Source organism: Balaenoptera musculus, chromosome 18 (assembly GCF_009873245.2).
Source record: "Balaenoptera musculus isolate JJ_BM4_2016_0621 chromosome 18, mBalMus1.pri.v3, whole genome shotgun sequence".
In the NCBI taxonomy this organism is placed as follows: domain Eukaryota; kingdom Metazoa; phylum Chordata; class Mammalia; order Artiodactyla; family Balaenopteridae; genus Balaenoptera; species Balaenoptera musculus.
The window spans coordinates 49,161,808-49,177,719 of record NC_045802.1 but is presented as its reverse complement, the minus strand read 5'-3'; the positions used below and the strand labels follow the sequence as shown (position 1 = coordinate 49,177,719).

Here is a 15,912-nt window from a genome sequence, read left to right as displayed (position 1 = left end):
GGTCCGGGCAGTGCCGGCGCCGGGCGCAGTATTGCTGCCCGAGGGGCGGGTGGCAGGGGCGGTCTGGGATCGCGGCCGGAGAAAGAGGCGAAGAGGTGACTTCACAGATAAGCTTTTATAGGCAACACTCTCCGCCCGCCGGACGGGAGGCGGGGTGGCAGCCCGATTAAAGAAGCAGCCTGGAAGGAAGGAAGAAGCGAGGGAGGGACGGGAACAGTTGGAGGAGGAGCAGCGAGCTGGGCTGCGGCGACCGGAGGAGGAGCGGCCCCCGCGAGGCCACGTTTTGTTTTTGTTATTTTCCATCGAAATAGTTCTCGCAGGCCCTCCCCGAGAACCGACCGCACCGAAGCCCGGGAGCCCCGACCTTCCAGGTGACAGCTGGTCACCCTGGTAGGATTCAGCTCCGCCCCAAGTCACCCCCTCCGGCCCACAGCCCATTCCCCGCCCTGCCTCCCAGTGCCCGCCCGGGGCGAGCGCGGCGGCCGCAACGGCTCTGCAGCGCTGGAACTGGCGGCGACCGGCGGAGGCGCGGGGCCCTCGGCGTTGTCCTCTGACCCAGCGGAGCCGCGGACGAGGAAGGGGGAAGTCCGGCCCCAGGCTCGAGCCGGAGCAAGGAGGATAGCGATTTAACCCGCCCTCTCCTGCCAGTCCTGCTGCCAGGCGCTCCCCGGGTGCCCGCCGCCAGAGCCTGGGAGCCGCGCCCGAAGTGCCGCATGGGGCAGGGCCACTAAAGCGCGGAGTTCGGGGTCGCGCCGAGGCGGGCGCAGGGGCCCAGCGCAGCTGTTGGCACAGTTTCGGCGGCGCCTTCAACGCGAGAACTGGGGGCGCGACGCGCCGATCCGGCCGCCTCCGTGCCCTCGGGAGGCGCGAGTTATGGAGCCCCCCAGCTGCATTCAGGATGAACCGTTCCCGCACCCCCTGGAGCCCGAGCCGGGCGCCCCTGCGCAGCCTGGCCAGGGGAAGCCGGGCGACAAGAGGTTCCGGCTGTGGTACGTGGGAGGGTCGTGCCTGGACCGCAGGACCACGCTGCCCATGCTGCCCTGGCTCATGGCTGAGATCCGCCGGCGCAGCCAGAAGCCCGAGGCGGGCGGCTGCGGGGCGCCGGCGCCCCGCGAGGTGCTGCTGGTGCTCAGCGCGCCCTTCCTGCGCTGCGTGCCCGCGCCGGGCGCCGGTGCCGCTGGGGGCTTTGGCCCTACGGCCGCGCAGCCCAACCCGGCAGTGTTCATCTTCGAGCACAAGGCGCAGCACATCTCGCGCTTCATCCACAACAGCCACGACCTCACCTACTTTGCTTACCTGATCAAGGCGCAGCCAGACGACCCGGAGTCGCAGATGGCCTGCCACGTTTTCCGCGCCACAGACCCCAATCAGGCAAGACCGCGGCTCGGAGGCACGGGGGAGGGCCCATCACACCCGGGAGGAGTGGCAGGGCTGCAGGCGCGCTGGGACCCCACGTTAAAGACCGACTCCGGTCCAGCTGCTGGCGCGCGCCTTCCACGTGGCGCGCTTGAGCGCAGGCTGGTCCCGCTTCTCGGACCCCGAGTCCGGAGCTTGCTTCTGGCGGCGGTTCCTTCCCCGCAGGGCCAAGGAAGAGGGAGGGAGGCGGAGAGTGGTCTCGGGACGGTGGAGGAGCTGGTGCACCCTAGGAGAATGCGGGAGCAGCGCGCGTCCCGGGAGGATCTCGATGTCTTGGGGTGTGACTGGAGATGGCATGCCCGGCCTTGGCCGAGTGTGTGCGTGCGTGCACGTGTGTGTTTAAGAGGGAAAGCGGGAGAGGGTTGGGTTCCTAGAGGCCCCCGCACACACTCTCGGTCTTGGTCGAGTCCTGCACCTTGGCCCCTTTGGACAGTCGCATCCTAGTCACAGCAGCATCTGCAGGTCTTGGGTCTGGAAAGCTGTTTCGGAGCCCGGCTTAGAGAGAAGTTACTAGACGTTGTCCAATTGTCAGCAAAATACGAATCTGCCTTTAGATTTTGAGTGGAAAGAAGACTTTTTTTCTCTTTTTTGCACTTTTTTCCACACTAATTGGAGACAGAATCAGTACCTACCTGGGTGATTTAAAAATCAGTGTTGTAGACGAGGTGAACATCTCTTTTCTAATATTTCTCCAGAGTTTACCAAATCGAGGTGCCTGTTACCAAACAGTGCGTTTTTACTTCCTTAAAAAAAACGGACACAGTCCTTTTTCGTCTGGAGAGAGGTATCTAAACAATCTTTACTACAGTGATTGTGTCTTGAAAAACAGCACCTCCCCCTTTTTAAAAAATGTGTAAGGAGTTTACCATATCAAAAGCCCCCCAGATGCTGTTATTTATAATAGTTACTGAATGTTTGGGCAAAGTACTTTAGATTCTTTGGGAAAATAGTGTTGTCTAAATATAAATAAATGAAGTCTCGGTTGTACTGTGTGGCGGGTTTCTTTAGCAGCTGGGAAGTTAATAGTCAGATGAGAAAAACTTCCTATAAATAAGGCTTTAAGTTTTGAAAATTCATATATTCCAGTATCTGTAATTGAAAGACTGTCCAATAGTTTTTCACAAAAAGACCTGTAGCTGAGCTGAAGAAAATAAAGCTCATTGTCTTGGATTCCATCAGTTACTTTGTAAACTAGTTTAATATCCTAAGGGCTCAGAGCTCCCAATATTTTAGTTTATGTTACCGGTGTTATGTTATGGTAAAATACCTTATCACAGATGATCTCAGGATTCTAACCATGATTAAAATGAATTTCATTTTATGCTTATTTGTTAAAAATTTATTTTTAGCTTTCACCTGGGTTGAAATTGGAGTGCAGCATGTTCTTTATTCTGAACGTTATCAACATCTTTATTGTATTAAGATTTTTGGGTTCTGGCAGTAAGGTGGAAGTGGTTGCATTTTTCCAGGACTTTAAGGAATGTTTTATGATTCTTGGTGGTTATTTTCTTCAGATCTGACGCATGACACATCATTACTAATTTCACTGATGGTCAAAGTTTGTTTATGGGTTATGGCACCTTAAATTCTCAACAGTGACTGTTGAGTCTTCCCTGGACTCATTGGAAGGTCAATTAAAATATCCCATTTTATTTACCTTCATTTTGTATTTAGCTATTAGAGGCTGGATGTGCTCTTTACAAATAATAACATGCTTAGGCTTATTTCCCCCCTTTGGTCCTGTAGGAGCAGTGGAAGCCATATGGCTTTTTGACAAAAGAAAAAACAAACTTTTCCTGTTTATTGCCATTTCCCAGTTGAGTCTTTGATCTAAAGATATAGATTCCTATTTGCTCCAAACCTAGAGAGCCCCTGGCAGAGGATCATTAATTTGAAAGGCCAGATGTTGTCTACCTAAGGATTATCTCCAGCTATAAATCAGGGGTTACAAACTCAAACTGCGAGGAAGAAGGTTGAGTGAGGGCCATAGAGGACTAGATAGAGAGGTCCTTTCTCAAGCTGCTGCTCAGCTCCAACTGGAAATTACATTATCAGAATATAAGCCCATTGTTGCCGGAGCTTCGGATTTCTCAAGAGAAGATGGAAATCTGGATTTTTATGTATGAGTCCACATTTTAAAGTATCAGCAAATATTTTAAACATATAAGAATCCTATCTGCGCTAAACAAAACACATCTGAAGGTTGGCTTCAGAGATCTAAGGGCTGCCACGTTTGATCTTGGGCATAAATATTTGTTGAGTGGACAAGTGCAGTCATTAGATACTGAGTGCTGTTTGTCACATATCCTGTTGAAATAGTGGGGAGAGTTAGGGTAATTTGGGGGGGAAAATTTATAAGTAAAACTCACAGAAGTGATGATTCTGCAGTTGAACTTGTTAGAGGGATGAATTCATCACATTATTACCATCCAGCAGTATGCCTAATGTAGAGTAGAACCTCTGGGTTGTTCTGAGCACCTTTGAAATGAGAAGGAAGAAGACCTGCTGTTTGCTTTGCTGCTGAGTTCTACATTTGAAGTAGAGAATTTTTTAGTTGGACTTTAAGATTATTGTTAGGTCTCCTAAGTATTTTCTACAGTCACTGAACAAAACATGGAAGGTAGCCTGGAGCAGAAAGGCCTGAAAACATCCCCAAGTAAACTTGCCTCTGCTTTGTCTGTCATGCCCGTCCCTTTTCTGAAATAGGCCTGTCTGTAGGATGACCATATAATTTATTGTTTAATCCAGGACAATTTTTATTAAGAAAGGGGGCATCATTAAAATGACACAAGTATAGCAAGTATAAAGCTGGACTGTTTAGGGCAAACAGGGACATGGGTGACATGGGTGACCATAGATAATTGGCAAAGTTTGTGTTTCTGCCAAGCCACCGAGATGGAGGATTGTGGTTTCTGTATATAAAACGATAATGTCTTGCAGCATATCTACTCACACATCTTTTTTTTTGGGGGGTGGGGAGTGTGACCTCATGTGACCTCAGAGATGGGAGCACTGTGTGAGTAGCTTGGGGCTGTTGTGGGGAGTTGCCATAGTGATGTGCCCTGTGGCGCCACACCTTCCGGGTCAGAGTCAACCTAAGGATGCTCAACCTGAGTCAGCCTGAAGCAGTGCTCAGCCAGAATGGTCTGATGCAGAGCTACTTCTGCCAGGTGCAAGGAGGGGTATGTGTTGGGAGCAAACGAACCAGTTTCAGATCAAATATATGCCAATACAGATTGGTTCCCATTTATTCAAGATGTGTAGTCTTGCATAGGAGGAATGTCAGACTTAGCACATTTCAGCCAAAGTTGGATATTTGAACTAGTAAAAGTGCTTAACTGTACATAACTTAAAAAACAAATCACACTGGCATAAATTGAGTTGTAGACTTCAAACTGGTTGGAGAACCAAGAATATCTGATTCTCTACCTAACATCTTGGGAAGGTCACTAATATTCCTCAAATTACTTACCTTTACCTACGTTCAGAAAGAGGCTATGTGTATATATATATATATGGCATTATCTCCATTTCCCCATTAAAAAGCAGAACTTGTTTTATGTTATATGTATTGTTATCATATTAAAAAACAAGAATTGTTAGTGTTCATAACTATTGTTAGAGAATGAAGGTGTTATCATTTCCATTAGACAACAGCATATACTTCATAATTATAGAATGAGTAGTCCTATAAAAGACAAAAACATGATTGCTATAATTTTCATTGATTTTGTTTATGTATATATTTCTTGAAGCTCGAAAGAATGTACTTTCAAAGAGATTTTACAAATTGTGTTCTTAAAATTAAAAAATGAACTTGACACCAGTTTTTTTCCGAACCAAGTTCTCTAAGTCTGTGTTTTTTTTTTTTTTGTTTCTCTTAAAATATTTAGTATTTTCTGAGCTTTACTCAGGTAACCAATTTTCAACTTAATTTTCAGTGATATACTTCAAAAAGGTCATTTTCAGTTCTTCCTCAGAGTTAAGGGTCAGTGGCTCTGGGAGTATGCTAGCAAGGAAACCAGAGAAATAGAAATCTGGAAATGTTCACACTTCTCTGTTTGATTTCTGAGTACTTTGTGCTATTCTGCGTAGATCTCTCCTCATGTTTGCTGTAGTCTTTTTTTTTTATTTTTTTTTTATTTGGTTGCATTGGGTCTTTGTTGCTGCATGTGGGCTTTCTCTAGTTGCGGTGAGCAGGGGCTACTCTTCGTTGCGGTGCGCGGGCTTCTCATTGCGGTGGCTTCTCTTGTTGCGGAGCATGGGCTCTAGGCACGCGGGCTTCAGTAGTTGTGGCTCGCGGGCTCTAGAGCGCAGGCTCAGTAGTTGTGGCCCACGGGCTTAGTTGCTCCGCGGCTTGTGGGATCTTCACAGACCAGGGCTCGAACCTGTGTCCCCTCTGTTGGCAAGCGGGTTCTTAACCACTGCGCCACCAGGGAAGCCCCTCTCTCCCCTTCTGATTTGAGGTGGGTTAATTTGCCCTGGCTCTGTGGTAGAATCTTGACTGCAATATCTGGGGGAAAGGTAAAAATGTATGCCCAGAGCCTCCCACCTGTGAAGGGAATGTTATAATGAAGATGTGGTTGTTCAGTATCAGGGCTCGTTTATCGTAAGCCAGAGGTTCTCAGACTTGAGTGTGTGTCAGAATCACCTGAACGGCTTGTTAGAGCAGACTGGTAGACCCCACCCTCAGTTTTTGATGATGTCAAGTTCCCTGATGATGTCCAGACTACTGGCCTGGGGACCACAGTTTGAGAACCACTGCCCTCAGTGATTTTGTTCATCTGGTTGGGTATATGACCACTTCTGTTCCCCTGGTTATTTTTGTAGTCGTTCTCAGACTTGAAAGCTCAGGGTGAGTGTGAGGAGGAGTAATACGTGACTACAGAAGATTTTTAAGAAACTCATCATTTTCTAGCTTAATAGCTTTGCATATCTTTTTCTCTAGATAGACATTATTCTGCCAGGCGTGATAAGACTAGCCATATGTTGAATGAAAACTTTACCTTTCAAGCCAAAGTTTTAAGTTCTGCAGATGGAATAAACAACTTTTAGGGAATATATTCTAATGTTGGGCTTCCCTGGTGGCATAGTGGTTAAGAATCTGCCTGCCAATGCAGGGGACATGGGTTCGAGCCCTGGTCTAGGAAGATCCCACATTCCGCGGAGCAACTAAGCCCCTGTGCCACCACTACTGCGCCTGCGCTCTAGAGCCTGCAAGCCATAACTACTGAACATCATCAGGGAACTTGACATCATCAAAAACTGAGGCTGGGGTCCACCAGTCTGTTCTAACAAGCCGACCAGGTGATTCTGACACATTTACAGATGAGAAAACTGAGGTAAAGAAAGGTTAAATATTTCCCCAAGGATACAAGCCTTGTAATGATAGAAGCTGATTCCAGTCTGGGTAGATAGTTCTCTTATCTGCTGCTCTGGAATGCAATTGTTGAAAAATTAGCCTTTAGTTGTTAGTCTTACGAAGTTTTATGCTATCACTTTTTCCCATTCTTTTTTTAAGATAGTTGTTTTATTTTGTTTTCCAGTTTTATTGAGGTATAATTAACAAGCAAAAATTGTATATATTTAAAGCTACAATGTGGTGTTTTGATATACGTATCAAATGAAAGGGTTACCACAATCAAGCTAAATAACATATCCATCAACTCACATGGTTATCGTTTTGCCTGTGTGTGTGTGGTGAGAAAACTTAAGATCTACTCTTTTAGCAAATTTCAGGTATACAATATAGTATTATTAACTATGGTCACCATGCTCTCTGTACATTAGATCTTCAAAACTTTCTCATCCTGCATAACTGAAAGTTGGTACCCTTTGACCAACATCTCCCCATGTCTCCCATCCCCCATCCCCTGGCAAACACTATTCTACTCTGCATTTATGAGTTTGACTTTTTAGATTCTGTATATAAGTGAGATCATGCAGTATTTGTCCACTTTCTCCCACTTTTACATTAAAAATCTCCACAGTTAAATATGCTCATTAAATTTGTAAAATAATAATGAAATGCTGAATGCATGCTTGGATATAGTTTTGCCAGTGTGTATTTTTGTTTTAATGGAAAGTAAAACGTCGGTATGATTTGTTAGGCTGATGTAGCTGAATTCTGGTGTATCTTTTATGTAGTGTCCTTAGGAGTGGCAGGGAAGTAAACTATGAGAGTCTGTTTGCAGCCTTTATAACTACTTTAGAATAAAAAATCTTTAGGGTATGCATTTAAGAACAGGTACAACCATGCATTTGAATATATTTTATTGACTCGTAAAGGATACAAATATTGTAAAGTATAACAAAGTACAAAGTATAAATTATAAACTGTATTATAATATAAAAGTATATAATTAAATAATATAAAGTGTAAAATTATACTATAAAAATAATGCATCTTACCATCATTATAAAACATACAATAAAGCAAGAAATATTGGCACCAAGTTGTGCTATTTTAATTACCTTGGGTTAAAGGGAAAAGAATATGTAAATTTTAAGGTTAGATAAAGCCCAGTGACCTAATGGGCTGATGTATGGTTTTGTAAGAGTTCAAGTAGAGAAAAATGGTTCATAAAAAAGCAATCTTGGGGTCCACAGTAACATTAGCATGCTGAACCTGTGCTGTAGCATATTCAGTGCTGTAGGCATGTGCTTTGAAAAATAACATCTTTCCTTTCATCCCATTGAATTTAGCTTGTTAGTATAATTGTTACTAGTTTTATGCTTGTGTTTGTGGGTATTTTGTAAATTGGTTTTGGTTTTAAAGCTTTTTATATTTTACCTCCTCACCTCCCCCTTTGTTTGTTCTGTGGAATGAACTAGCACCCAGACCCCGGTAAGATGGTTCTCTAGGACACTAGTCCATCATCTTCTCAGACTCTTGACTTTCTGAATAAAGTGGTTATAATTTGCTCCAAAAAAAAAAAAAAAAATAGAAAGCTTTTTAAAAGCTAGAGCTATAAGCATCTAAAGTTTATATCTAGATTTTTGTGAACATATTTAAATAAAGTAACAGTAAAATAGTTATGTTAACACCTTACTTTACCTTTAAAAGGATTCTGAACAACTATAAGTTTGGAAAACTCCTGGCTTAAACTTTCAGGTGTTATTTAATATGATTCCAGTCATCTATGATCCTATGACAGAAAGGGAAAAAATATGAGATTAAAATTTTGGTTGGTTTAATTTCAGATAATCTTAACACAGGTTTTCGCAGCCCTATGAAAAAGATACGGAGTTATTCTTTTTCAAGTTACCGATCCCTTTCAAGTTTCATTTCTTGTAAGAGGTTGGGTTCGAAAGAGGATCTCCAAGTAATGGGATCTTTCTGGTTAAATATAGAAGCCTAAATTTGCTGCTTCAGTTCTTTTATTTTGCGGATGCCCTTAACTAGTTGGATAGTCTTCACTTTGGCACTGTTGTGAATTTTTATAGGAATTTCGAAAATTCTCAAATTTACAACTGTGGAACTTTGTACTATCAGTATTATATAACTTGTGAGTAGTTTATGATCAGTTTCAGGTTGCAAGTCAGTGCTTCTGGTTGAGCAAATCAAGTAGTATTTTGCATCTCACAATTGTATCTTCATATACATTTTCAGTAATAGGTTAGACAATGTGTACAAATACATTTATGGCTTAAGCTTTTACAAACAAATAATCAAATCTGTTTTCTGGCCCCAGACAGCTCCCAGCTTTTTCAGTTCACCTCTTGCTCTGGTTTCAGCCATTTAATTCTCATTAGCTAGGCAGCTTGAGAGATTTTTCTGAGTTTACCTGAAGTTAAACTGATGGCCTTCTCGCTTGGTTCTACAAATATTTCCTCTCCTTAGATTTCTAGTGACAGGTACTTTATACCTGGTGGGATACCCCGTTACTCTGTGTTGTATCTACCTGATCCTGCTGTTCACTTTGAAGACCACCCAGTGTCTACTCTCTTACTCTTTTAATATTGTGCACTGCCTGCTTGATTGAATTTCTTTTCAGTTTTGGAAGCTGGTCTTCCCTCTTCTGAGGAAAGATCTGTTGTCCGGTCCTTCCCCCTTCCTGTTGGTGCCCTCCAAAGCTGTTAACCGTTGTTTACTGATTTTATTTCAGTTTTCATATGGAATTTTGCTGAGGCCAGTTGTCATGAATATAGCCTAGTGGTAGTAGGTAGTAGGCACGAGCCCTCTATATTCATCCATAATTCTTTTATCTAATTCGAGGAAGGTTCAATAGGCTGGATCTAGGAAACCAGATTTCTGCCTAGTTTCTAATAGTACTAGTAAAGCAATATGAAAGTGGGTGATATTATATTTAGTTTCTTGACAGCCCTTTATATTTTAACTTCCCCCATTGATCCTAAATTCAAATGGTCAAATTTTTCTGTTAAAATATTAACTGGCATTTGATAAATTTGCTTGTTCTATGTTCTAAGTGTGTTAGTTATAGCAGTGGACTACTAACCCATAGCTAAAATGCCATTCGGGGTCTGGAAGTTAATTGGTGTTAACCTTTCTTTCTATTGGAAGTTAGGTTGAAGATATATATTGGAAATTATATTGTTCATTTTAATAAGAGAAGTGTGAACATGACTAAATTAAATCTATCTTAATATATGAGAAAGTATAGGAGTTCTTTGAAATAAAGAGTGTATAAAAACAATCTTTAATTTCTCAACTATTCTTACTTAAGTCCACCTTGTAGTTTAACAGAGTTTGTTATTTCTGTTTTACTTGATCCACCACAATTATCTAACATTTGATTCTACCTTTAGAAATTATACTCTAAACTTCTAGGAGCCAGGTTAAAACAATAATAGATATGTATTAATAATAATAATACCTCTAAGCAGTATATATTTATTAATGTTCTTGACCAGAGGGTCTCAGACTTTAACATGCATCACCTGTAGGGTTTGTTTTCATACTGATTGCTGGATCCCCACCCCAGAGTTTCTGATTGACTTAGTCTGGGCTGAGGTGCAGAATTTGCATTTCTAACAATTCCCAGGTGATACTGGTGCTGCTGGTCCAAGACCACACTTTGATAACCACTGCTTTAGACCAGGGGCTGGCAAACTCTGCCCTTTATTTTTGTAAATACAGTTTTATTTGAACACAACCCCACTCATCTGTTTACTTATTATCTGTGGCTGCTTTCATGCTGCAATGACAGTACTGAGTATTTTTGACAGAGACCCTATGGTCACCAAGCCCCAAATCTTTCTTATCTGGCCTTTTATAGAAAATGATTGCTGACCCCTGCTCTAGACAAGCCTGTTAAGAACAGGTGTTTTCTATCCCCATTTTATAGGTGAGAAAACTAAGTCAGTAATTTTCCTACAAAGACACAAGCCAGCAAGTAACAGCAGATCTGGATTTCCAAACCTCATGCACTTCGTAAAAGCCACTTCGTAAATTTTTGCTAATGGCTCCCACACTTATCTCTATAGCTCAGCCCTCTCCTCTGAGCACCAGCTTCTTTCAGCATCTAAATGCTTACTTGACACCTGCACTTGAATATGTAGTTGCTGATGCTTATAACCCAGGAATTATATTTGAGTCCTGCTTTTCACTTCCCAGTTACAGCCCTTGAAGGAAGTCATCATGTTGATTCCGCCTTCAAAACTTAGTTTTTAATATGTCCATGTCTCTCCATGACCACTGCCACCACCTGGGTCTAACTCCCATCATGTCTTTTTGGGACTCTTAGACTCCTCTCAACTATTCTCCCTGCTCTACTCTTGCTCTCCTATCAATCCCTTCTTCAGTGGAGCAGTAGGAGTCGTGCTTATAAAGCACAAACCAGAGCAGGTTCCCTTTGCTCTCAGAGTAATAACGCAGATTCCTTCTCACATGACTCTGCTCGACTCCGCTCCCTTTGTCTCTCCAGTCTTCTCTTAGACTACCCCTCTCCAGCATGCTCCCTATGTTTCAGCCATCCTTAACCAAGCCCAAGTCAGATCACTTGAAAGTCTTTGCATGTGTGGTTCCCATTCCTTGCTAGATTAGCTTTTTTTTCTCAGGTTTCAGTCCTTTGCTTAACTGACAAATGTCACTTCCTTAGATTGGCCTCCAGTGACCCTCTATCTCATAAAGTCGGTAAGTATCCCAATTTTTCACTTCTATTTCAGCCTTTTATTTATTTTCCTTTTGGCACTTACACATTTAAAATTAATTTTTAAAACACTTTTTGTGGGTACTGTCACCACCTCTAGAATGTAAGTTCTAAAGGGAGAGCAATCTTGTCTGTTCACAGTGGTACGCCCCAGACCTAGTTCTATAGTAAAGGTCCATTCCAACAAATTGAGTAAGTAGGAATTGGTCCCTGCCCTCAAGGAATTTAAATCCACTGGTGAGAACTTAAAGTCTATTGGCAACTATATGCATATGCTCTCATACTTGCTTGTTGCCTTTCATTAACTTTAATAAGTGTTTATTGTATTGGTTGCACAATATTTTTTGTTATGAATGTTTATAATTGTAGAGACATCATACTGCTTGCAATATATATATATATTTTTTTTAAATTAATTAATTTATTTTTATGGCTGTGTTGGGTCTTCGTTTCTGTGCAAGGGCTTTCTCTAGTTGTGGCAAGTGGGGGCCATTCTTCATCGCGGTGCGCGGGCCTCTCACTATCGCGGCCTCTCTTGTTGCGGAGCACAGGCTCCAGACGCGCAGACTCAGTAGTTGTGGCTCACGGGCCCAGCTGCTCCGCGGCATGTGGGATCTTCCCAAACCAGGGCTCGAACCCGTGTCCCCTAAATTGGCAGGCAGATTCTCAACCACTGCACCACCAGGGAAGCCAGCTTACGATATTAAATGGGGTTATAAGGCAGACTTTTCTTTAATAAGTAAATTGTGTAGTTTATGAAAAAAATTTTGTAGACTAATTTGAGATGGACTTTTCCCTCCCCTATCAAAACACAGGAAGTTTAGTGAAGCTGCCAACATGAGAATAGGCGTTTCCATGGCCTTTTCTTTGAATAATGTGAATCAAGCATTCACGCATCTGGAAGATGATCAGCAAGAGTGGCATTGTAAGTACATCCTTGCAAGAATTGGATCTTTTTTAGTTTCAGTTCAGTTGTTATTTAGGCTTCTCTGTGGAAATACAATCTCATTTGGAAGGCTGTTTAGTTTCAAAATACTTAGAATGGCTTCTGTAAGTTTTTACTCCCAAATCTACAACGGACCATTTTCTTAGGCACTGATTTTTAAACCTTACTGGAAGTGCCTAAGAGGTGTCTCAAAAATTTTTTTAAATCAAAAAGGGAAATGAATAAATGGAGAGGAGATCCACCAGGGTGAGACCAGGGGTGGGAAAGAAAAAAAACTATGGCCAATGTCCACGGTGAACTGTTGACCAATATTAAGATGTACGGTTCGTATTCTGGATTTCTTTGTTTGCTTAAACAGCATGTCCTTGTGACAGAGTATATATTTTTTTATTCTCCTTGTGTTCTTTTTATCTAATGTTTATAATTAGAGCAGTTGATAGGTTGGATTATAGTTTTCAGTGGCCAGTGGGACGTGTACCAAGACACACATAAGGGTAGTATTCATGCTCGGCAGTAACCCCATGGGTTGGGGTTCGACTTTAAAGAATAAACAACACAAGGAAAGATAACCTTATTTTTCTAGGAAAAAGTAAAAAGTGCCACAGTCATTTACTTTTATAAATACAGGCCCTCTGTCTCTTCTTCTCATCCTCAAAAAGGGCATTTTCTCCTCATTCCCTCATTGCCTTCAGGCATAATTTGTCCATCCATGAGCATCTCCACATTTTCTTCAATGTGTGGTCCCTTGCATGGGGTAGGAGACCCTTTTGCTCCGTTGATAGAGCAGTGTGTTTACTAAATGAGCATTTCTGGTTCGTCATCTCCCTTTTTTTAATGATGGAAATGATCTTTGAAAACCAGCTTTCCATTAGTAAGCTTGGCTTGAAGACATAAATATTGCTGATGGTGTATTTTTCAAGACCAAACATATAGCTGCTTATTAAGGCAAAAGGCAAACATATAAGTAGTTTAATAGCGGGTTTGCCTATTTAGTAGGTTGTTTTCTTTTGCTCCTGGAGTGGAAGGTAAACTCACAAGTCATTCTGTAGAAGGACAGGCTGTAATATACATACTGAGCGTGAAAGTTGATGTCTGTCAGCAGTGGATTTACTTTACCCGGTTCACATTACCCCTGTTTACTTAGGAACCAGGCAGGTTAATAGCTTTTGTGTGAATGTGATTGTACCAATTAGTAGTTTCTCTGGAGACGTTGTTTGCTGTGATTGGCTATGATTTTTCTGCTGAGAGTGGAGTTAATTCTGAACATTGACAGTGGGAACCGACATATGTATGTCCCATAATTTTTTCTTAGCTGTTTACATTTTCCAGATAATTTATTTTTAAAAGTCAGGCTGTCACCATGAAAGAAAATTACAACAAATGGTCTGCACATACTCAGATCTCTATAAATCAGGTAGAGACTTTGATTGGTTTATTAAAATTGTTGATTTAAAAAAATGTTTAAATTCCCTCAGTACCTGATACTACAAAGGGCTTTGTATATGTTTTCAGTTTTTGGTTCTTACTCTTAATGAACAAAAGTGTTTGTCTAATGCACATAGGCTAAATGAGGGAAAAGCCCATCCTTTACTCAAATCATTCTCTATTTTGGACATGTTCACATATTAATCTATCTCAAAAGAAGTGACTGTCTCCTGCTGGAGTTTTCATTTGCTGGTTGGTAGCTTTGCAAAGAAGAAAAGACTATTGACTCTGCAGGTGTGACCATGTGGAACAGAGATAACAGACCTTCAACTAGAGAAGTTGGACTGGACACAGGAAATTGAAGCTCTGGACCCCACTCTTCCATAATTAAACATGTAACACAAATGCTCTGTTAATCTGGGTCATGGTTTTACAATTTGTTCCTTTGTTCATTACCTCATTTGTTCATTCACTCATTCTTTCAACCATCTATTCATTTGTTCAGTTATCAGGGGAATTGAATGCTTCCTGTGTGCCTGGCACTCCATTGGAGACTGATATGTATAAAACAAAAACATTCCCTGCTTCATGTATCTTAGAGTTTTGTGGAGGAGTGAGACAAAAGTGAGTACAAAGAATAGCATATTGTAGTAGTTGAGTGCCTGGGCTCTGAAGTCTGATCACTGAGACTCAAAGCTCTACCGCTGTGGGCTCCATGCCCTGGGGAAGTTCCTGCATCTCTTTGTACCTTTGTCTCCTCATCTGTAATATGGGGATGGTAGCGTTGTTATGAAGGTTAAGTGAGTCCATTTATGTAAGGCATTTAGAACACTGCCGTCTCAAAGTATTCGGTAAATGTTAGCTACATGTCCACAAGTGTCCAATTTCAAAGATGATAGGGGCTATGAGGGAAAAGAACGTGGTGCTGTGAGAGAATAAAAGGAGGAAACTTCTGACTGGGTTGTGTAGTAGATTCTCCAGCTCTCTTTTCCTAATAAAACCTTAAAATTTTCTTCATTTATCTCTCCCTCTGCCACTCAGCCCATATGCTACAAAGGGTGGCCCCATCCCCTGCTCGAAAGTGGGAAATGCCATTGATTTGTCCAGGGTTCCTGCACCAAGTCAGTTTTATAAGTTTGTACCTGGAGACCCAGTAGTCCCAGGGAATGTATCCGTTTGTGCCAGTGCAAGATGAGAGAAATTTTCTTGGGGCTCCTGAGAAAGGAGACTTGGTTGTTGTTTCCTCCTTGGTTGTTGTGTGTAGATTTAAAGCCTGGAACTGTTATTGTTATTTCACTGCCAGAGTGATGATGAAACAGAGGAGGGCACTCTGGAGAAAAACTAAACTCTGATAGGAACAATCCAGATTACCACCTACATGTAGACTTTTTCAGTTTATGTGAGTTGAGTTGTGTTTTCTGCTACTCATAGTCAAAAGTATGAGATGAGTCAAGGAAGACTTACTGTGGAGATGACAATTAAGGATGATTCCCAAGTTGCTGACTTTTTTTTTTTTTTTTTTTTTTACTAATGGGTGGGTTTGTTACCATTTACAGATAAGAGGAAGGCAGGTTGGAGGAGTGGGGGAGAAACAGGTTTTAGGGCAAAAATCTCATTTGTAAAATGAGAGGGCTGGATGTTAGCAGTGATTTCTTTTTCTGACCGAATATTCCTAAGAGAGATTACATCCTTCCATCAGAAATTATGATTTCTAGAGCCCTGGCAACCATTTTCACCAACACTGGGGCTAATGAAATCAGTCTCAGCAGGGGGTGGGGAGGGTGATCTGAGGGTGTTTTTCAACCCAGTTGCACATAAGAACCTGTGGGGAGTTTCAGAAAGTATATGGTCTACTAGATTCTTGGGCCCCTCCCCAGATACCTTGCATCAGAATCTCTAGGGTAGGACCTGGGAATCTATTTAAAAACTGGGAGCTTGGATGCAGCCAGCTTGGCACTTATATGCAGTTTAGATTTGGGGAACCACTGCATTAAGGGATGTAAGGCCCCTTCC

The 15,912-nt window shown here is 42.2% G+C and overlaps 1 protein-coding gene across 3 annotated transcripts in view; it reads left to right on the top strand.

The window, feature by feature from the left end:
* The first annotated feature begins 739 nt into the window (after positions 1-739).
* The window catches only part of TBC1D4 (TBC1 domain family member 4), a 211,083-nt gene continuing 195,910 nt past the window's right edge, over positions 740-15,912 (top strand). For all 3 annotated transcript variants that reach the window (XM_036831403.1, XM_036831404.1, XM_036831402.1), the window contains exon 1: positions 740-1,371. In XM_036831403.1, coding sequence (XP_036687298.1) covers positions 874-1,371 — 498 coding nt within the window. In that variant the 5' untranslated portion in view covers positions 740-873. The remainder of the gene's footprint in view (positions 1,372-15,912) is intronic.